This window comes from Erpetoichthys calabaricus, chromosome 5 (genome assembly GCF_900747795.2).
Source record: "Erpetoichthys calabaricus chromosome 5, fErpCal1.3, whole genome shotgun sequence".
Taxonomy (NCBI): domain Eukaryota; kingdom Metazoa; phylum Chordata; class Cladistia; order Polypteriformes; family Polypteridae; genus Erpetoichthys; species Erpetoichthys calabaricus.
Window position 1 is genome coordinate 20,830,095 of NC_041398.2, and position 24,151 is coordinate 20,854,245.

Consider the following 24,151-nt stretch of genomic DNA (forward strand, 5'->3'; position numbering starts at 1 on the left):
TCTTTCCTATCACACACATAAAATAAGACACACATTTCTTCTACATACGTGTTCAATAATAATAATAATAATAGTAATAATAATAATAATAATAATAATAATAATAATAATAATAGACAGCACGGTGGCGCAGTGGGTAGTCCTGCTGCCTCGCAGTTAGCAGCATTGGTGATCCTAAATTGTCCCTAGTGTGTGCTTGGTGTGTGGGTGTGTGTGTGTGCGCGTGCCCTGCAGTTGGTTGGGATTGTCTCCAGCGGACCCCCGTGACCCTGTAGTTAGGATATATTGGGTTGGATAATGGATGGATGGATTTACTTTGCTGTGCTGCACTTCGGAAGACTACTTATTTACCCCCCTTTGAAAAGATGCATTCACAAGGAAAGGATGTTGCTGTCAAAGTCTTATGTTTTTTGAAAGTTTGCCTCCAGATGTGCTTATCCAGCTGCTCCTTACTTGTCAGTACTTGAGTGATCTTTATGTCCACCACTGGATGAATTCCTCAAAGTTTCTTTACAACATTTGTGTCTCATTAATGCAGAAATCCCGAGGCTTTCCCTAAATCGTAGAAGACACTGTCCATTGCACTGATTCTGTTTTAAAGACAGTTGTGATTAGTTACTGCGGTAGGCTGGCGCCCTACCCAGGGTTTGTTTCCTGCCTTGCACCCTGTGTTGGCTGGGATTGGCTCCAGCAGACCCCCGTGACCCTGTAGTTGGGATATAGCAGGTTGGATAATGGGTGGATGGATGTGATGTTATGCAGCACACGCTTTTACTCACATTGCTTTTTGTAAATCAGTAATACAAATCAGCTACAGATCTGGGAATCACTGAATAGTAAAAACGTTTAATGAGGAGTGTCATGCGCATATACAAGTCGGCTTTGGTGAAGCGTTTCTTAGCCTTTCTGATATGATAGACATGGGGTGGAATGGACGCTGGATTGTTATAATACATGCTGCCTACACGCAAAATATGCTTATTAATTTGTTACAGATTGTAGGTGGACACGATTCTACACCAAGGAACGAGGTGCCCCATGTAAATCATTATAATGTCTGCTAAACGTATTTGTTAACTTACAGACAAGTACTATATAACTCTTTTTAAAAAGTCCTTTTTTAACTTTGGGCAGAGACCATACACATGCCCCAACTAGGATTTAAACTCGTGTCAGCACACCTTACAGATGGAGCAGGGCCAACTGCTTTTACACTTTGAGCTAAAGGAGATCAGCAGATGAGGGGGCTGACCAAATCGGCAGCAGACTGCGCAGATCATAGACATAGAATTACTAGAAGCCGCATGACCAGCAGCATCGAACGTCAACGTCGCCGCCATATTGCGAGTGGCACTGCTGTGGAGTGAAGTAATGGATAATGTGCTGCTTGGGATTGTACAAACCGCTGTACGCTCCAAACCAGATCACAGGGGATTACATTTCATAGGTAAGGCTGAACAATTGTTTTAGTTATATTTGGCGGTTAGAAAATCCCGTTTTATAATCTTAACTTTATCTACGCCAGGCTAAGCTAGCAAAGCTATGCCTTTATGTGCTCAAGTGAGCCTTCAAACAACGTTTTGGCTAAACGTATTTAGTCACTAACTATGTAGATTGTTGTTAGCTGTTAACATTTCTCAAAAGTTTCCCAAAGAAATCCACCTGAGGAAGCAGTGGGAGGTAGCCCTTATGTAAGACAGTTCTGTTTCATGGATTTTAGATCCTATCCTGTATATATTTAAGTAATCATATTGTGTGTGTGTGAAAGAGAGAGAGACTAAGAGAGGAATGAGTGAAATGTTTTCAGAAATTATTAAGCCAATTTGTATACAATAAAATTGTTTATTTTTGTCATTGAGTGTATCGTTTCACTGTTAAAAGAAAGACCAACAAAGATAACTGGCAGTAACAGCGCAAAATTCACAATTGGTATGCCAGTTTGAAAGGATAAGTTTTGAGGGTAGTTTTAAAATGTGTTATTGAATCGAGCTGATGTATATGAGAGGGAAGAGAATTCCCGAGTTGAGGAGCACAATGAGAGACACTCGAGCTCCCATAGAACAGAGTTTGATGTGCGGTACAGAAAGTCGAGCTGCAGATGAGGATCTGAGTGAGCGAAAGGGAGTGCAAGTCTGGAGGAGATCAGTGAGGTTGTGGAGAGCTTTAAACGTTAAGAGCGGTATTGTGTATTGTATTCTGTAGTTAACAGGGAGCCAGCCAAGTTGAGAGAGAAGAGGTGTAATATGTTCAGTGGATTTAGAACAGCAGGTTATTATCCTTGCAGCAGAATTTTGAAGAAGTTGTATGCGATGGATAAGTTTTTGTGGGATGCCAGATAGAATAGCATTACAGTATTCTATACGTGAGGTGACTCGGGCATTAACCAATACTTAAGTGCTGTGTTGGGTAAGAACAGGGCCAAGTCTAGAAATATTTCGGAGATGGAAGAAGGCAGTCCGAGAAATGTTACTTATATGGGAGGAATTATTTAATAATAATAATTATTATTATTTAATAATTGCCATTATTAGTGTGTAAATGGATATAAATATTTGCATTTAAACGATTCGCCAAAATCTGTTGTATGTAAACGCTACTGTTCTAAACGTTATTGTTTTTCCATCAGAAAACCACGCCTACCTGTATCAGTTTAAATGGCACTTTTGCCACTCGCAATATGGCATACGCGCTGACGTATCGTGTCTACTGGGCAGCACTGTGAATGCGACGTCTATCTATACATGTCCATGGGCGCAGATATCAATGACGTCATGACGCTAGCGTGCCTCAAAATCACGTGACGGGCGCATTTCAAACAAGCATCATGGCGGCGCTTCGAAAGCAAGACAAGTAACTATCGAGCAGCTCATCACTAGATTGCTCTTATGAGACCCTCGCGCTCCGACTTCTTTACGACCATAAGATCAAGCAAAGGTGCGGAAGGTGAGACGAAGTCGAACGTGGGGATCGCGTACGGGTTGGTAATGCCAGCAGTGAGGAAGATCGTGATATTCTGAGAGGCTTTAACTTTGAGGAGGTGCCTGACGCCGCGTGGTTCGCTTTTAAGTGTTGGGGTTTGAACGCGACGTGGAGGAGACGGCACAGCAAATCTCACCTTCGGGAAGTTTACTGTGGATGACGGGGGTCGCGCACTTTTTTTTTGCTACTGCTACGTTACTTTATTTTCCGGTCGGTGTCCCGTGAAATGTAATGCTACTACTGTACATCTGACTTGGCGGAGGCGCGTTAAATCGGGATTGTTTCTGCTCTGTGTTCTCTTCGTGCTCGTGCACTTTTCCGCGCCGCTTCGCCTTTTGATTTCGCGCATGCTCCGAACTGTGCTGTCCGTCGGGCACGCGCTTGTTCAGCCGCTAACTCCCGCACTGCCCCGTCGTTCATTTCTGATTTTTCTCGAGCTCTGTGTGTTCTTTGTGTTTTTTTTCCTTTTTCTTCTAAAGTCGTCATCGACAAACTTTACTAAAGTGGCGGCGGACGATGTAACTTTACAGGTCGCGTTCAGGTTTTATTTCCACCAGTTTGTCTCATACCGAGACCTATTAGAAATAATTTAAATGATTTCATTTTTTGGTATTTTCTTATCAGGAAAGATGCTCGTGCGGTTTCACTGTAACAGGGAGACTTTGATTTGTTTAATGGGAAATAAATAATACAAACATTACACAGGCTAGTGCTGCTAGAGGGATACAGTAAAGTCTACAGCTGGCAAGACATTACGAGCACAAATTTTGTGATATTTGAAACGGTATTGTTTTATTTGATGTCTTTTATCCTTTAGAACTACTTTCAGCATTTATATGTACTTTTATACTTTTGCTTGCTAGAGATGGCCGTGTCAAATGAAGAACAGGACTCAAGCCAGGGTAGTGGTGAGCCCATCAGGGCATCCAACCATATGAAGCCATTAAAGTCTGAAAGCTGCAGAGTTCATCAGAGCTGCGACTCGACTATTATGGGCTGGAGCTCAACTGTTTGTTCTCGGTGTTTAAAGTGTCAGTGCCACCTCAGACACCTTGGTGAGCAGATTCTGATGCCCAGGCTGGTGAATCCCTGTTGAGCCCACTCCTATCTTGTCCCTCAGACCCTCGTGCCACTAGGTGTGCTTTAGGTACGATTCCTGCTGAAGTCTCTTTTGTAAAGGGCATATCCATCTTGTGGATTTCCACCTCCTCAAATGCACCATTTCTTTCCCAGCTGCTTATCTCTTCCTGCCTTGCCAACTCAGCTGATATCTCCGTGATTTCCACGTGATGTCCCATAGTTGCAGTTCATTAGTTTCTGGTTCAACTTGCAGACACTTGATGTGTCAGAAATGCTGTCAGGATCATCCATCCATTTTCCAACCCGCTGAATCCGAACACAGGGTCACGGGGGTCTGCTGGAGCCAATCCCAGCCAACACAGGGCACAAGGCAGGAAACAATCCTGGGCAGGGTGCCAACCCACCGCAGGACACACTGTCAGGATCAGTAAACTCTAAATTATAACAATTTCTGTTTTGCCAGCCCAATCTAATACTTTATCTGTATGCCACCATCCCCGTCCACATATCTCACTGTTTTCCCCTTTAGTAGACAAACACGATGACTCCGTCTTAACCGGTGAGTTTGCTCAACTTCAACGTCGACATCTTCTACTGGGACTGAAGAGTTTAGAGTCTCCTTCTCATCTCCACTGTCTTCATTATCTGATGTAGTGTTTGATAAATCTCTCTCTCATTGTTGGTGGTATGTCGATTGTCTTCTTTACCATTGACTTTACGTAGTCTAGAATGGTGGGCCCTTCCAAGAGGACCTCCACGTCCGACACATCTCACAACTCCATCCTGTCCAATGACCTCTGCAGGTCCCTTCCATTCTGCACAGTCCACTCTTTTGTCGTCCACTTTGTCTCAGATTTATCATTTTCAGAATTAACCTGTCTCTGGAGTGCTCTCCGTATTCGGTCCGAACACTTGGCTTCAGTAAATGCTCTTCATGGAGTGTGCAGTGCTGGAATATGTGCTCCCACTGACACACTCCTAGTGGTACCTTCATGGGCGGGCGGTCTGTCTACAAGGAAGATTTGGATTTCGGCCAAACACAGGCTGATATGATCTGTACCCATAAATATTGTGCATGGTATTCTTTGTCATTAGTGCTCAGTGGCGCTAATCTGGCACTAACCAGTCACATCCAGTATTCTTTCTCACTTTCCATATAATTTCTGTGAATGTCTGATTGTGTGTCTCTCAGGTAGTCCATTACCCCAGGGACTGTATGCAGCGGTGGTCTTTGTTTCAGTGTTACAATTCTCTGCCATGTCTCGATGCATGCTCAATAATCCAGGTAAGGAAATCCTAGAAATTTGATTCTGTTCATCTGGACAAAGTTTTTAAGTGGGAGAAATATTTCGAGACTTATCCAAGTCTCTTCCTCAGTCTCAATTGACTGCAGGTTTCCCCAACCTTATAAACAGTACCTTTGCTTAATCACAGAGACTAGCACCATTGACAAAGGGCCAGTTGATCAGTGATATGCAAATTGTCCACTGATTAGTAGACGTGTGAACCATTCATAGAGGGTTGAGGAATGGCTGCAATCACAGCATTGTAAGATGGCAACAGATGTACCCTTAGGCCCCCTCCTCTGTTCAGAGATGGTCATTCCTTTTTCACGTAAATGGCCTCCTTGATTCCTCTCTCAAACCAGCGCTCCTCCCTGTCCAGGATGTGCACCTCTTCATCTTTAAAGGAGTGACCACTATCCTGTAGATGTAAATAGACTGCGGAGTCCTGGCCTGACGAGGAAGCTCTTCTGTGTTGTGACATGCGCTTAGCCAGTGGCTGCTTGGTTTCCCCGATGTACAATTCACGGCACTCCTCCTGGCACTTAACTGCGTAAACTATGTTACTCTGTTTGTGCCGTGGGACCCGATCCTTGGGATGGACCAATCTTTGGCGTAGCGTGTTTTGGGGTTTGAAAGCCACTGAGACCTGGTGTTTCGAGAAAATGCGCCTCAGCTGTTCCGATACTCCTGACACATACGGGATCACTAAGGGCACTAATTCTCTGCCATCTCTCTGATTCGCCACCATTATCACTAAGTAGTTTCTGATGGAGAAGTTTAGAGAAGGCCAGAAGGAGTTGCATTGCGTCTTTGTGGACCTGCAAAAAGAATATGACAGGGTGAGGAGAGAGGAGCTGTGGTATTGTATGAGGAACTTGGGAGTGGCAGAGAAGAACAGGGTGAGTCAAAATAATGTTAACACTAATGGTGCTGCTATGTGTATACTTAAATTGTTCACAAAAATTGTATTTATGTGCCACATACGGTACACGTGTTGAACACGATGGTGAACAGGTTGTAAATCATCTTATACATATGAAGTATGTTTTATGCATAAATTGTTTCCGCTATTCAAATGTTAACTCACTCAGCTTGTAAGAGTGGTACAGGATACATACGAAGGAAGTGTGACAGTGGTGAGGTCTGCGGTAGGAGTGACGTGGAGGTGGGATTACATCAGGGATCAGCTCTGAGCCCTTTATAATGGTGATGGACAGTTTGACAGACGAGATTAGACTGGAGTTCCTGTGGACTGTGATGTTTGCTGATGACATTGTGATCTGTAGTGAGAGTAGGGAGCAGGTTGAGGAGACCCTGGAGAGGTGGAGAAAGCATATGGCATTGTGACTTGAGAGGAGCTGTGGTGTTGTATGAGGAAGTCAGGAGTGGCAGAGAAGTACGTAAGAGTTGTACAGGATATGTACGAGGGAAGTGTGACAGTGGCGAGGTCTGAGGTGGGATTACATCGGGGATCGGCTCTGAGCTCTTTCTTATTTTCAATGGTGATGTACAGGTTGACAGACAAGATTAGACAGGAGTCCCCATGGACTGTGATGTTTGCTGATGACATTGTGATCTGTAGCGAGAGTAGGGGAGCAGGTTGAGGAGACCCTGGAGAGGTGGAGAAAGCATATGACAGGGTGACTGAGAGGAGCTGTGGTGTTGTATGAGGAAGTCGGGAGTGGCAGAGAAGTACGTAAGAGTTGTACACGATATGTACGAGGGAAGTGTGACCGTGGTGAGGTCTGTGGTAGGAGTGACGGAGGTGGGATTACATCAGGGATCGGCTCTGAGCCCTTTGTTGTTTGCAATGGTGATGGACAGGTTGACAGACGAGATTAGACAGGAGTCCCCGTGGACTGTGATGTTTGCTGATGACATTATGATCTGCAGCGATAGTAGGGAGCAGGTTGAGGAGACCCTGGTGAGGTGGAGATATGAGAGGAGAGGAATGAAGGTCAGTAGGAACACCAAGACAGAATACATGTGAGTGAATGAGAGGAAGGTCAGTGGAATGGTGAGGATGAAGAGAGTAGAGTTGGTGAAGGTGGATGAGTTTAAATACGTGGGATCAACAGTTCAGAGTAATGAGGATTGTGGAAGAGAGGCGAAGTAGAGAGTGCAGGCAGGGTGGAGTGGGTGGAGAAGAGTGTCAGGAGTGATTTGTGACAGATGGATATCAGCAAGAGTGAAAGGGAAGGTCTACAGGACAGTAGTGAGACCAGCTATGTTATATGGGCTGGAGACGGTGGCACTGACCACAAAGCTGGAGGTGGCAGAGTTAAAGATGTTAAGATTTGCATTGGGTGTGACGAGGATGGATAGGATTAGAAATGAGGACATTAGAGGGTCAGCTCAGGTTGGGAAACAAAGTCAGAGAGGCGAGATTGTGTTGATTTGGACATGTGCAGAGGAGAGATGCTGGGTATATTGGGTGCTAAGGATAGAGCTGACAGGGAAGAGGAACAGAGGAAGGCCTAAGAGAAGGTTTATGGATGTGGTGAGAATGGACATGCAGGTGATGGGTGTGACGAAGCAAGATGATGAGGACAGAAAGATCTGGAAGAAGATGATCTGCTGTGGCGACCCCTAACAGGAGCAGCCAAAAGAAGAAGTTGTTTGAGGAGCTCCATGCAAACTTATCTCAGAACGAACGAATGAATGGTTTCACAATTTCCGGCACTAAAACATGTGAATGTGTTAATGATGTGAAGACCCCGCACTCTGGTTTGAAGTTCATGTCAGTCTATTGCCGCAGCTTCATTGTATTCATAGGCTAGCATCAAACCAACAGCTGCTCTGAGTTTGGGTTTGCTGTATTTCAGGCGAGTCTCACAATTCTCAACAATTTAAGTAAGGAAGCCCACTCTGCTTCTTTGCTTCCTGTGCAATGGAAGCAGTTTGTGCAATCGGTCCAGTGAAGCAGGTCCACATTGCAGGTGAAGGTTTAGCAAAGCCTTTTGCTTCTCTCCTGCACTCCTGTTTTCTGAAACTCTTAGAATCTCACGTTCACAATGCTCATCGTTTTTGTTTCTTTATCTAAGATGTTCACGCAGTACTGACCAGAGCGGGTTAATTCAAGAGTCACTGGCTGATTAAACATCACTGCTTTGTCATTTTCCTTATCTAAAAGTAGTCCTGCTCTTGTTAAGGATGTTTTACTTACGACATTGGCATTTCAGCTGGCACCACTTCTGTTTCAGTGCCACATTGTGTCTCTCCAATCTTTACAGGAATTTTCACTCGTTTGGTGGAATACACAACTTTACCAATTCCAAATATGAAAGCTCTGCGGCTTGAAATGTTTGAGTTTCTCAGCTTTTTGACTTTATTCTTGTTAGGCTGACTAATGTCGTTGTCTAAGCATTTCCCTCCATAGACTGTGAATGTGCAAGTAGAATCATTTACCAGTAATCCTAAAGATTCGACCAAAACACGAAATGTGTCTGAGATTGATTCCTTTGTAAATGACGTGATGCTTTGTTCTTCACAGTCCTCTGTGTTTTCCAGCCTCCTCTGTTATTATCACTTGTTCATTTATTTTTGTGCAGTCTTTAGCCCAGTGCTCTGACAATAATGTATTTTGGTCTCCTACCATATTTGCCTGGCAATAAATATAAGCTGATCAGAAATGGTTTTCATATTGTTTTAATGCTCTTTTCCAGGTCTGTATTTTGTGTAAATACTGTGCTATCCCCGAAATGACCAAGTTATGAGTAATTATAATATTAAAATTTGAATAGCAAAAAAAGACTATATTATAAAATTGGCCAATTGTTTACTAATGCTACCTTATAATGTCATGAACATCTGCAGAAAATTTGTTTTTGTTAAAAGCTGTGATGATGAAGTCCAAAAGTGTGATGATTTGACGTGGAATTACCCATCAGGAGTATCTGTGCTCCAAATCGATGATATAATCCACCAGAGAAACTGCACTCGCCCTTTTAAATGTGTAAAATCTGAATATGCCTCATAGATACGATCCTTTTTCTCCTTTAAACACGACATATGCTGCTGCTGGAGTATGTGAATTTCCCCTTGGGATTAATAAAGTATCGATCTATCGACCGACCGACCGACCGACCTCCCTCCAGGTCTGCTGAAATTGACATCTCAGTGCTGTCCCTGTCCAACCCCAAGTGCGTGTTTTTTATTTCTCAGCTCATTAACCCGTGTCCATATTAAATCTTCATTTTTCCTGCTCTCGTATGCCTTTATCTCATCAAATGCAGGCAGGATTCTATAATTAGCAGCCATCTTCTACTACAAATATTAAACTTCTATAGCAACACAACACCTTTGATGTTAGAAAAAACTTTTTTTTCTTCTCTCCCATAAAACACGCCCGTCATGAGTAACCTCCTACAAACCCACTTTCCTCAAACCCCGAATGTCCTACTTCCAGTCGGGATGCAGTCACTGTAATCCCGCAAATAGGATCACATATATAGAGCATCCGGAAAGTATTCACAGCGCATCACTTTCTCCACATTTTGTTATGTTACAGCCTTATTCCAAAATGGATTAAATTAATTTTTTTCCTCAGAATTCTACACACAACACCCCATAATGGCAACGTGAAAAAAGTTTACTTGAGATTTTTGCAAATTTATTAAAAATAAAACAATTGAGAAAGCACATGTACATAAGTATTCACAGCCTTTGCCATGAAGCTCAAAATTGAGCTCCGGTGCCTCCTGTTTCCCCTGATCATCCTTGAGATGTTTCTGCAGCTTCATTGGAGTCCACCTGTGGTAAATTCAGTTGACTGGACATGATTTGGAGAGGCACACACCTGTCTATATAAGGTCCCACAGTTGACAGTTCATGTCAGAGCACAAACCAAGAATGAAGTCAAAGGAATTGTCTGTAGACCTCCGAGACAGGATTGTCTCGAGGCACAAATCTGGGGAAGGTTACAGAAAAATTTCTGCTGCTTTGAAGGTCCCAATGAGCACAGTGGCCTCCATCATCCGTAAGTGGAAGAAGTTCGAAACCACCAGGACTCTTCCTAGAGCTGGCCGGCCATCTAAACTGAGTGATCGGGGGAGAAGGGCCTTAGTCAGGGAGGTGACCAAGAACCCGATGGTCACTCTGTCAGAGCTCCATAGGCCCTCTGTGGAGAGAGGAGAACCTTCCAGAAGGACAACCATCTCTGCAGCAATCCACCAATCAGGCCTGTATGGTAGAGTGGCCAGACAGAAGCCACTCCTTAGTAAAAGGCACATGGCAGCCCACCTGGAGTTTGCCAAAAGGCACCTGAAGGACTCTCAGACCATGAGAAAGAAAATTCTCTGGTCTGATGAGACAAAGATTGAACTCTTTGGTGTGAATGCCAGGCGTTACGTTTGGAGGAAACCAGGCACCGCTCATCACCAGGCCAATACCATCCCTACAGTGAAGCATGGTGGTGGCAGCATCATGCTGTGGGGATGTTTTTCAGCAGCAGGGACTGGGAGACTAGTCAGGATAAAGGGAAAGATGACTGCAGCAATGTACAGAGACATCCTGGATGAAAACCTGCTCCAGAGCGCTCTTGACCTCAGACTGGGGCGACGGTTCATCTTTCAGCAGGACAACGACCCTAAGCACACAGCCAAGATATCAAAGGAGTGGCTTCAGGACAACTCTGTGAATGTCCTTGAGTGGCCCAGCCAGAGCCCAGACTTGAATCTGATTGAACATCTCTGGAGAGATCTCAAAATGGCTGTGCACCGACACTTCCCATCCAACCTGATGGAGCTTGAGAGGTGCTGCAAAGAGGAATGGGTGAATCTGGCCAAGGATAGATGTGCCAAGCTTGTGGCATCATATTCAACAAGACTTGAGGCTGGAATTGCTGCCAAAGGGGCATCGACAAAGTATTGAGCAAAGGCTGGGAATACTTATGTACATGGGATTTCTCAGTTGTTTTATTTTTAATAAATTTGCAATAACCTCAAGTAAACTTTTTTCATGTTGTCATTATAGGGTGTTGTGTGTAGAATTCTGAGAAAACAAATTAATTTAATCCATTTTGGAATAAGGCTGTAACATAACAAAATGTGGAAAAAGTGATGCGCTGGGAATACTTTCCGGATGCACTGTATAAAATATAGAATATAACAACAGAATGAAGCTCCCGATGCGCAGTTCAAGTCCAGCGAGGATATTCAACAAAGCCCTACATATAACGGCTTTAATAGACCTGTGTCTAAATGTGATGGTGCCATGTAGATAAAGTGTTGTCATATCTACATGGTGGCACTGAAATGTATGCAAATCCCTTTTAATGAAAGTCTGCAATGCACTTTGATCACATCAGAATTGTTTGCTTTGTAATTTGAAACTGTGAGACAGAGGTGGAAATTAAGACAAATGTGTCTTTGAACCAAACCTCATGGATGGCACTGTGACCCTGAAGTGTGCTCCTTATTTTTACTGACTTTTTACTGACTAATTCTACCATTTTTATGTTCACAGGGCTTTCCCATTTCACTTGGCCATACACTGAGGTGTCTAATGGCCTCCAGCCCGGGGTTGTCCATGTGAGAAGGGCAGACACTTAAAGAGAGAGAAGAGTTTCCCACAGAGCATGGCCTCTGCCGAAGAAGATGGTGTGGATGAAAGAATGGTGGGCATTAAAGAAGAGGACTGTGAGTGGCTCACACCAGAGGATGTGTGTGTGAAGCTGGAGGATCACGAAGAAAGCATTTCAGTTTTTAAAGTGGAGGACTGCAAGGGGGTGACTGTTGCCATTAAAGCTGAGGATCTGAATGATTTCTCCGTTGGTCTTGAACTTCAAAAGCATGAAATTGAGGATATTTTCAAGCAAGATGGCTGTGAAGAATCTCCATCCAGTTTACAGCCCTGGCTCACTAATACGGGACGACTGGCTACACTGGAGAATTCAGCAGAGCTAAAATCAGAGTTATTGGAGCCTGAAGAGAAAATCACCGAGGGAAATGGGAGAGAAGGAGAAGAGTCACCTAGGAGTGTTGGAATAAGTGAGTAATGTGATTAAATATAAAAGAAAGGGAGCATTTATAATTCTAACGGTGGGTGCTTTGATGTTTTTAGAGGATTGAAATGTGAGAGTGGAAGACACGGTTGATTGAACTTGGATAAAGATCACCTGCTCAGGTGCATGATAACAAACAATAGGTTACCTAATAAATGATAAATTAGAAAAACTTGGGTGAAATAAGGAAAAATCTAAAGTGTTCAGCGTATGACTTGAACATCATGAAGCTTTGACATATGTTAGGCCAACAGCGCATTACGTAAAAAAATATCAAGTCATATTTTGTTATAGACGTGTAAATTTCTTAAATTGTGTGGCAGTTAAGGCAGAAATGTCCACAACAAAAAGAAATAAGAATAAAATCCTCACCCCTGTGCACTAAATAAGAGTGAATTTGCTCAAGCCAGTGCACACCTAATATGTGCCTCATCTTTCTAATGGTAATCTCGTGTACTTTGACGTTAACAGTGAGAAGAGCTACCTGTATGAGCCATGATGACGTTCAGGGGGGTCTCAGGGTCTTCTTTCAGCATCTTGTGTTCTGTTCTCAGCCTGAACTTGCTGGGACAAGTTGGCAGTGGTGTGAAATCTTCACTTGGAGATGATCTTGGGCCATTCCGTCTCCCACAGTCACATCGGGTCAATTTGGAGTTGCCACTCCTCTTCACCAGCATGTTTTTGGGGATGAGGGGAAGAACTAGAATAACCAGTGTCACAAAAATGACACAAAGTCATCAAAAAAAGGTTTGGGGCAGCCACATGTATATCATGCCTTGGCTGCAAAACGGTTAAATAAATGAGATGTTCACAGATACAATTCCAAAACAGAACTGATTTAGGTAGCTAAAGATGGCGGCTTTGTTTGCCGAGAACCCAAAGTGACATCATCAGTGGTGCCAGGACGGGATGTGATGTCATCACTGGCTCTGGAACCCTTACGGGATTTCCCGTGGATGGTCTGCAAGGGATCAAGAGAGATGGTCAGTGCACCTCGCCACCCTCTGGTCTTGCATGAAATTACTTTCATTCAGGTCCTTTAGCTGTCTCCCAATCGCTCGTGTGTGACAAAGCCCCCAGCCCCCCCCACCCCAGACCCATCGAGTCGGGCAGCCTTGACCGAGAGGTCGTGGACTCTAGAGAAGAGAGAATCCATGTTGGCATGGAGAGAGCCCATATGATGAACAAGTGAAAACTTATATGGTTGGAGATCAAGAAACCACCTAGTGACCTGTGAATTTGACTCCTTGTGCAAGGCCATCCACTTTAGAGGTGCATGATCCTTCACAAGTGTGAATTCACGGCCCCAGATGTAGTACCTCAACTGTCTAATCATCCATTTAATCTCAAGGGCTTTCCTTTCCGTTGCTGCATACCTGGTCTCCTGATCCAACAGCTTCTGGCTCAGGTACGTGACAGGGTGTTCAACACCATCGACGCTTACCCTGAGCACGGCACCCAGGCCTGTGTCTGAAACCTCCGTCTGGAGTATGAAGGGAAGTGAAAAATTAGGTGCTTTCAATATTGGTGCTGACGGTAAGGGCCAGTTTTAGGTCACAAAATGCAGCATCTGCCTTTTCAGTCCATACCACGCTGTTAGGAACCTTCTTCTTTGCTAAATCACTGAAGGGCGCCGCTGTCTCTGAAAACCAAGGTAAAAACCAGCGATAATACCCAGCTAATCCGAGAAATGCTTGGACTTGCTGCTTGATTTGTGGACAGGGCAACTTTAATTTGGCATCTACCTTTTAACACTATGGCTTTATGGTACCACTACCCACCAGGTAGCCCAAATATTTAGCTTCTTTCAACCCAAAAAATCATTGTTTTTGGATTAATTCAAAGCCTGGCTTCACCCAGCATTCACAATACCACTTCGACCTGCTGTACGTGTTCCTTCGATGTGTTGGAATAAATGAAAACGTCATTGAAAGTAAGCAGCACTATACGAGTTATGAGGGTGGAGCACTTTATCCACCCGATGCTGGAAAGTCGCAGGAGCCCCATGTAATCCGAATGGAAGGACACGATACAGCCAGCGTCTGCTAGGGGTGCTTAACGCGGTCTTGACCTTAGCGGCGTCCGTTAAAGGAACCTGCCAGTACCCCTTCTTCATGTCAAGTGTGGGCAAAAAGTTTGGCTGTCCAAGCCTCTCAAGGAGGTCGTCCACTCAAGACATTAGATAAGCATCAAATCGGGAGACTTGATTAAGTCGACGGAAGTCATTGCAAAACCTCCAACTCCCGTCAGGCTTTCCAGCTAAGACTATCGGACTGAACCTGAGACTATAACTTTCCTCTATCACTCCTAGTTCCAGCCTGCCCTTGATTTCAAGCTCCACTTCTGCTTTCTTTGCTTTGGGAAGCCGATATGGTCGCTCTCAAACGATAACCCTGAGCTGTGTCACAATGTCGTTTGTAGTCAGAGAGGTCCTTCTAGGTTTTTTTCTCACTACCTCCGGGACAGACAGGATACAGTTAGGTCCATAAATATTTGGACAGAGACAACTTTTTTCTCATTTCGGTTCTGTACATTACCACAATGAATTTGAAATGAAACAACTCCGATGCAGTTGAAGTGCAGACTTTCAGCTTTAATTCAGTGGAGTGAACAAAACGATTGCATAAAAAGGTGAGGCAACTAAAGCATTTTTTGAACACAATCCCTTCATTTCAGGGGCTCAAAAGTAATTGGACAAATTAAATAACTGGAAATCAGATGTTCATTTCTAATACTTGGTTGAAAACCCTTTGCTGGCAATGACAGCCTGAAGTCTTGAACTCCTGGGGCCTCATGTATAAATGATGCGTACGCACAGAAATGTTGCGTACGAACGTTTCCACGCTCAAATCGCGATGTATAAAACCTAAACTTGGCGTAAAGCCACGCACATTTCCACGGTAACTCATACCTTGGCGTACGCAATTTCTCCGATCGGTTTTGCAGACTGGCGGCACCCAGCGTCAAAGCAGTGCTACTGTTCCTGTGTGGTCACCCTTTCTTTCTTAGATCCACATTCCTGACGCTGCTTTATAAATACACTGAAACTAACTGCATATTATTTATTAGTGTAATGCATCTGATTGTAATTAACCTGCAGCAATATAATGGTCCAGGGAATAGCCATAGTATTCCAAATACCATAACTACTTTAGCGTTGTAACTCTCACTGCATCTTCTTCTTCTTTCAGCTGCTCCCGTTAAGGGTTGCCACAGCAGATCATCTTTTTCCATATTACTCTCACTGCACCACTCGGAGTATTTATATCACTGTATCTGAGTGGGGAATCACAGCAGCAGCTGAAATATCGGTATACAGCATGAAGCAGACGCTGACTCAGCCATGGCAAAACGCTTTATAGAGACTTCCCAGTACGGACTTCGCGGTTTAGAAACCGTTTCATCCCAAGAACTCTAAACGCACTCAATCAGTCCATCAAGTGCTCCTTATATAACTGTTTACTTATAAGTACAATCACCTCACTGTAAACTTGCACTACAGTTATAATATTGCACAACCTGCGCCACTTTATAAAGTGCGTATTTACATATGATGACGGTATTCATTTTTAAGATGAAATGCAGCAAAATATGTTGATTATATTATACAGCTAAAACTTTAACTTCATTTAAATAATCTGTATTGTTAATAATTAAACATGTGAGGACACGGTGCCGCAGCTCTAGCTAGCTCAGGGATTGTTCCTGCATTGCGTTGTATTCTTGCACTGACGCGACACTGGAAAGATAGACGGATAGAATAATTAAACATTTACTACGAAGATATTTCGATGTTCCTTAAAAGTTTTGAAGAATCGGCGTTCTAAGCTTACAGATGGCTTAACGTCTATTACAGAGCTGATTGTGTGGCGATTGGTCATTTGGAGAAAGAAAAGTAAGGACAGGAATTGGAGGTTAGTACGTTTGAAAGAGACAGTACTTCTGTAATAAATTATTTCATCGAAGGTCGCACATGGCGCAGCAGGCCTCTTGCGTGAGATATGCACAATCACTGCGCCACCGTGTTCCCATGTTTAATAACATGCTTTCATTCCTATCATCATGACAATGATATCACGTATACATGTCAGTATTTTAATTATTCAGAGAGCTGTAATATCACGAATGTAATGGATTCTGTGTCGGAGAATGAGAAAGAACGGAAGCACGTAGTGATTCACATACATAGAGCACATAGAAGATCAAATACAGAACAAAGCATTTAACGTGCTACTTGAGAAACTAGTAAAATAAACGATTTTAAGATGAAGTTTATGATGTTCTACTTTAATGGCAAAATAAACTACGTGAAATTTCGAGATTAAAGTTGACATTTCGTGCTTTTTTCCCCACTGTGTGCGTATTTTTTTTTCTGTACCCTGATAAGCTTTCATATGACACTCAGACGGTGGGCTACGACTCGCCTTTTCACGGCAACTTTGATATGTGATTTCTTTTTTATTTCGGGCACTGTGCGAGTTTGTGAACTTGAGCCTTCGAGTTTCTCCGACACTCTGTCACTCGATCAACTTTGTTTTGTTGATTATACCACTGTTTAAACCAACAAATAGTACGTTTTTCCTTTTCCTCCACTTGGTATTCGCTGAAATTCTTATATTTCCCCCGTGCTTTTCCCATTGTCTTTTCACAGAAGGCTATTTATATTGATTTGCATATTGAAAGAGGCATAATTCTGGGAGGAGTTGGGGCGGGACAGAAGGCGCGTGCACGTGCGTTACTTTTCACGCCGATCAGGATTTATGTAGTGGAAGAACGTGAAAGTATGCGTGCGCACAGATTCCTGCATCTGGATTTTTCTGTGCGTACGCACAATCCCGCTTTTGTGCTTACGCCATGTTATAGTGTGAGTTCTACGCACGGCGTTATACATGAGGCCCCTGGACATCACCAGATGTTGGGTTTCCTCCTTTTTAATGCTCTGCCAGGCCTTTACTGCAGCGGCTTTCAGTTGCTGTTTGTTTGTGGGCCTTTCTGTCTGAAGTTTAGTCTTCAACAAGTGAAATGCCTGCTCAATTGGGTTAAGATCAGGTGACTGACTTGGCCATTCCAGAATTTTCCACTTCTTTGCTTTAATAAACTCCTGGGTTGCTTTGGCTGTATGTTTTGGGTCATTGTCCATCTGTATCATGAATCAATGGGACTGCATTTAGCTGGATTTGAGCAGACAGGATGTCTCTGAACACATCAGAATTCATTCGGCTGCTTCTGTCCTGTGTCACATCATCAATAAACACTAGTGTCCCAGTGCCACTGGCAGCCATGCACGCCCAAGCCATCACACTGCCTCCTCCACAGTGTTTTACAGATGATGTGCTATGCTTTGGATAATGAGCTGTTCCACACCTTCTCCATACTTTTTTCTTGCCATCATTCTGGTAGAGGTTGATCTTGGTTTCATCTGTCCAAAGAATGTTTTTCCAGAACTGTGCTGGCTTTTTTTAGATGTTCTTTAGCAAAGTCCAATCTCGCCTTTCTATTCCTGAGGCTTATGAGTGGCTTGCACCTTGCAGCGCACCCTCTGTATTTACTTTCATGCAGTCTTCTCTTTATGGTAGACTTGGATATCGATATGCCGACCCCCTGGAGAGTGTTGTTCACTTGCTTGGCTGTTGTGAAGGGGTTTCTCTTCACCATGGAAATGATTCTGTGATCATCCACCACTGTTGTCTTCCGTGGACGTCCAGGTCTTTTTGCGTTGCTGAGTTCACCAGTGCTTGCTTTCTTTCTCAGGATGTACCAAACTAGATTTTGCCACTCGTAATATTGGAGCAATTTCTCGGATGGGTTTTTTCTGTTTTCGCAGCTTAAGGATGGCTTCTTTCACCTGCATGGTGAGCTCCTTTGACCGCATGTTGTCTGTTCAGAGCAAAATCTTCCACATGCAAGCACCACACCTCAAATCAACTCCAGGCCTTTTATCTGCTTCATTGATATGACATAACGACGGACTTGCACACACCTGCCCATGAAATAGCCTTTGAGTCAATTGTCCAATTACTTCTGAGCCCCTGAAATGAAGGGATTGTGTTCAAAAAATGCTTTAGTTGCCTCACATTTTTATGCAATCGTTTTGTTCACCCCACTGAATTAAAGCTGAAAGTCTGCACTTCAACTGCATCGGAGTTGTTTCATTTCAAATTCATTGTGGTCGTGTACAGAACCAAAATTAGAAAAAAGTTGTCTCTGTCCAAATATTTATGGACCTAACTGTAGCTGCATTGCGCTCCCGTCTCTGTCTAGAACTCGGCGCTGACGTTAAGGATATTTTTTTGAGCAAAGAATGAGCGAGGCTGAGCAGGGGAAGGATTGGGATCCCGTTCCTTCCGCAGTTTCAGTAAGTTTACATGATAAACCCGCTCACTCAGGTGAACGATTGGGTTGTTGCACCAAATAGTTAGTGAGTCCTTTCCTCTCCTTAACTTCTTAAGGTCCTTGACAATGGGCTAGCAATTTAGAATGGGAGGTAGAAACCAAAACCATGACACAATCCCTCTGGAAGGAATTCTCAGAAAGTCGTACCATGGTCCTAATAGTGAGCCTGTGCTGCTTGCTCCTCTTCCATGTGAGTTTTTAATATAGGTTGAATTTATCCAAATCGATCACGCAACTGTGCGATACACTCTAATATATTGGTAGGGGGAAGAGCCTTTCCTTCCCATCTTACTTTCAAAATATGCAATATTCCCTGAGGTTGCCATCTGTATAATAATTCTAATGTTGAAAACCCTGTAGAGGCTTGTGGGACTTCCCGATAGGCAAAGAACACAGGGGAGGGGGCTAGCTGATCCCAGTTCCTCCTGTCCCCACTGACCACCTTGCAAAGCATTTGTCTTGAGGGTCTGATTAAACCTCTCGACTGGACCGTCGGTTTGACGATGATACACTGCTTGCTTTAAGTGCTTTTTTTTAAGTAACTTGGCAGTCTCGCTGAACGTCTCCTAGTCCGTAAGGACTTCCTTAGGGATTCCAACAACACGCAAAGACCCCCTACTAGTTCCCGTGCAATAGCCTTAGACGTGGTTGAGTTCAAGGGAACAGCCTTTGCATATCGAGTAGCATAATCCACAAGGAGTAATATATGTTTATATCCTCGGGCTAAGGGTCCTACTATATTGACCCCAATTCGCTCGAAGGGGACATCAGTCAAGGGATGGGGAAAGAGAGGAGCCCTGTCCTTCCAAGGAATTTGCCATAGTTGGCACTCTGGACAAGAGACGCAAAAACCTCCTCAATTCCTGGCCAATAAAATCTAAAGTCTTTTCGGCGCCCGAGTGGCCTCCTAGGAAGTGGGCATGTGCCAATTCACAGACCTGCTGCCAGTAGGTATGTGGGATTAACAACAGCTTCCTCACCTACCCCTCATGCTCTGGTACCCGTTATAATAGGGTCCTCACTTTGTGATAGAAAATGACCTATGGCATGGGCTGATGAGTGCATTGGCCAGTAACTAGTACCACTGCATTGTTCACAAATTTCAGGGAGTCCTCATTTGACAGAAGCCGGTGTATCTCTAAATTGAAATTGTATCTCAGAGAGAGGGTCCGGTCTGACCTCAAGGGTCGGGGAGTCGTTGAGGCACTGGTTGATGAGGTATCTGTCTGCGACGGCCCATCCACCTCTTGGACATCCGCATCTCTCTCCTCTGGCTGATTACATGGTGTCGAGTCATTCCCGTCTATAACTAGGCCTAAATTTTGATCGGGAGTAGTCAGTAGTACACCGCATTTATTGTTAGACCAGTGCCACCCTAGAATCGCCAAAAAAGATGGATTTGGGAGGACCGCTACGGGAAATTTCTTTAGCGATCCTCCATGACTGATGAAACATAGGACTGTTTTATATTTACGAGTATATACGCGTTATACTGGTCTTTATTTTCATCCACTGTCGCGGTAGTACATATCGGCAATCAACGATGGAAATGTTGCTGTTGGAATCGAGGAGAGCTTCATCTCTGAACCTCCCGTATGTGATATCGTCAGTGGTTTTGTAAGCGGACATAAACCCCCCCCTCCCCCCCCACCTCTCTCTCCACCTGCATCCCTCCTCGTTCCTGATTAGGTTGCGCACCCACGGGCTCCGGTTTATAGGACATAATCCCCACGGAGTTCACCAGAGGACTGTTCTGTTCTCTCTCAGATTGCGAGGCTGTTTTAGATGGTTCTATGAGCTTTATAAGCTCTTCCATGTTTTTTTTTTTTTTTTTTTTTTAAGTCTCCCCAGACCAGCTGGGTGAGATATTTGGGAAGACTTTTCATTAACAGGAAGCAGGCTACCTGCTGTACTATCTGAAAGGTTGCACATTCGAATGGGTGTAGCCATTGTGCCACTTGTTCCCAGAGAGCAAAAGATTGCTCCGGGGTCGACCTCTCTGGATCGAATTCCCAATTTTTAATTCTTTCTACCTGCTGGTCTGGGGATACCCCATATTTATGTGGGATCTTGATCCCAATGGGGTGAACAGTTCTCTCCTCCGAGAGAGCATAATAAGTGCCCTTTGTTTTCACCCCAGAAACCAGCCCACTCCTATGTGTCTCTTCCGCACACTCCCTTTGTTTTGTTACTAGCCCGGGTGTATATTTTGGGAGCGGAGCCAGCTTGTACCATTCTACCCAACAAGCAAGTAAGAGGGCTGATTACAATTTCTAACTAATCAACGTCCACTTGATAACGATTTATATTTAGGCACCAGCTCGGTAAAACTTAATAAATTCACAAAAACCTCAATTAAACTTTTTTCACATTGTCATTATGGGGTGTTGTGTGTAGAATTCTGAGGGAAAAAAATGAATTTAATCCATTTTGGAATAAGACTGTAACATAACAAAAGGTGGAAAAAATGATGAAGCGCTGTGAATACTTTCTGGATGCACTGTATATCCTCTTTAATAAAACCCCTGTGTGCATCCAGTATCCGTGTGTGTGTGTCTTCTGGTGAAGTGCGCATGCGCGGGGCACGGTACGATGCTTCAAAGGCCGCCTGACACGTCACACAAGAAAGAGAGGGGGGGACCTATTATTAATCCCAAGGGGAAATTCTCACACTCCAGCAGCAGCATACTGATAATAACAATATTAAATTAAAGAGTGATAACAATGCAGGTATAACAGACAATATCTTTATATAATGTTAACGTTTACCCCCCAGGTGGAATTGAAGAGTCTCATAGTGTGATGGAGGAACGATCTCCTCAGTCTGTCAGTGGAGCAGGACGGTGACAGCAGTCTGTCGCTGAAGCTGCTCTTCTGTCTGGAGATGATCCTGTTCGGTGGATGCAGTGGATTCTCCATGATTGACAGGAGTCTGCTCAGCGCCCGTCGCTCAGCCACAGATGTTAAACTGTCCAGCTCCATGCCTACAATAGAGCCTGCCTTCCTCACCAGCTTGTCCAGACGTGAGGTGTCCTTCTTTATACTGCCTCCCCAGCACACCACCGCGTAGAAGAGGGCGCTCACCACAACCGTCTGGTAGAACATCTGCAGCATCTTATTGCAGATGTTGAAGGACGCCAGTCTTCTAAGGAAGTATAGTCATCTCTGTCCTCTCTTGCACAGAGCATCAGTATTGGTAGTCCAGTCTAATTTATCATTCAGCTGCACTGCCAGATATTTATAGGTCTGCACCATCTGCACATAGTCACCTCTGATGATCACGGGGTCCGTGAGGGGTCTGGTCCTCCTAAAATCTACGACCAGCTCCTTGGTTTTGCTGGTGTTCAGGTGTAAGTGGTTTGAGTTGCACCATTTAACAAAGTCCTTGATGAGGTTCCTATACTCCTCCTCCTGCCCACTCCTGATGCAGCCCACGATAGCAGTGTCGTCAGCGAACTTCTGCACGTGGCAGGACTCCGAGTTGTATGGGAAGTCCGATGTATATAGGCTGAACAGGACCGGAGAAAGTACAGTCCCCTGCGGCGCTCCTGTGCTGCTGACCACAATGTCAGACCTGCAGTTCCTGAGACGCACATACTGAGGTCTGTCTGTAAGATAGTCCACGATCCATACAGGACTACCCTTGAGAAAGGGAGCAGCGGTGAAGAGAGATTAACATACGCGAATACAGAGGAATGGCGCTGAAGGCACATGTAGGGCAAGAGATAGTAAATATTTTTAATTATTCCATTACCTACCTTGGACCATGGCTAGTACATCCATAAATCTTGAGTAGTCTCCCTCTTCCTGCTAAAACTTCTTTTGTCTTACCTTGGATCGAGTATCATGGCCTCTACATAGAGAGGCTCCGATTCTGTGCTCTTCTTCCGCTTGCTTAACACTTTGGAAAATATTTACACTTTGGTCTGATTCTACACTTTTCTCACAGAGACTCTCTAGTTAATGGTATGACATCGGTGGCAGACACACTCGATGAGTAAACTCCTCTTATTCTCTCTTCAAAAGGTGTTGAGTGGGAGACCATATTTTGTATTAACTTTCACTGTGCAGAAGAGAAGATTGTGATGTGTTAGTTGACTGATTAAGCCAGTACAGTAATCCCCTCGTTTTATCGCGCTTCGACTTTCGCGGCTTCACTCTGTCGTGGATTTTATATGTAAGCATATCTAAATATATAACGCAGGTTTCTGCGGACAATGGGTCTTTTTACTTCTGGTACATGCTTCCTCAGTTGGTTTGCCCAGTTGATTTCATACAAGGGACGCTATTGGCGGATGACTGAGAAGCTACCCAATCAGAGCACACAGTTAAGTTCCTGTGTGCTGCTGATTGGCTCAGCGACGGAGTGCTGCATTAACCAGGAAGTCTCATCTCGCTCATTCAGCATTAACGTGCTCCTGCTACTGCTTCAGGGGCCATGTCCAAGCGCCAACAGAAGATGCAAATGATTGCAGAAAAGGTAAAAGTTTTGGATATGTTGAAGGAAGGGAACAGCTACACCGCTGCAGGACACCATTACAGCATCAATGAGTCCACGATTCTTTTTATTTAAAAAGGAGGAAAAACATATAAGATCTATGGCCGCAGTGTCCTTTAACCAGGGCGCAAAACGAGTTTCAAGTGGACGTGATAAGGCAGTAGTCTGGATGGAATCTGCTTTAGGGATTTGGATTGAAGAGTGATAGAAGAAGAACAACGGCGGTGCTACACAGTCACCTGAAGAGGCTCCTTTAGAAGAGCTGTAACACTATCCTTTGTTGTGCAGTACAATTAAACTCCTCGTTATCAGACAAGTCGTCGTGTCATTGTTGGTGAGTAACATAATTATCTACGTACAGTACTTATTACATGTACATAGTTTAGTGTCACTGTACACACATTTTACTGTGTACAATTTTTCTTGCATTGTACGTATTTATTGCTGGTGGCCTGTCTGTCGTAATGGCTGTAACATATGTGATATCGGAGACGCTCGATATCTTTAAAATAATATTTAGGTTTTACTGTATATAAACAGCGTGTTTACATACATAATTTCAACGAGTCTTACCTAATATATAAGAGAATACAAAGGGTTTATGCTGTATAATTGTGCGGGAAATGTTTATAATAGTGTGGGAGAGTTTATAAGGGCTTAAAATATATAAAAATAACCATATGAACATATGGTTTCTACTTCGCGGATTTTCACCTTTCGCGGGGGGTTCTGGAACGCAACCCCCGCGATGGAGGAGGGATTACTGTAATATCCATTTTTACTCCCTTTGGGAGTATAACATACAATGTGTACTGTTCCTCCCTCTGTCGCCCTCCTGCTATAACCTTCTCATGGGCTGGTCAGGTTGTTTTTAAAATATCTTCAAACTGAGAGTAAGTTGGCGCAGAATGC

The 24,151-nt window shown here is 43.9% G+C and overlaps 1 protein-coding gene across 1 annotated transcript in view; it reads left to right on the forward strand.

Moving 5' to 3' along the window:
* The first annotated feature begins 2,807 nt into the window (after positions 1 to 2,807).
* The window catches only part of LOC114641672 (gastrula zinc finger protein XlCGF26.1-like), a 29,851-nt gene continuing 8,507 nt past the window's right edge, over positions 2,808 to 24,151 (forward strand). Inside the window, exons 1-2 of the mRNA XM_028790692.2 lie at positions 2,808 to 2,943; positions 11,811 to 12,334. Coding sequence (XP_028646525.2) covers positions 11,923 to 12,334 — 412 coding nt within the window. The 5' untranslated portion in view covers positions 2,808 to 2,943; positions 11,811 to 11,922. The remainder of the gene's footprint in view (positions 2,944 to 11,810; positions 12,335 to 24,151) is intronic.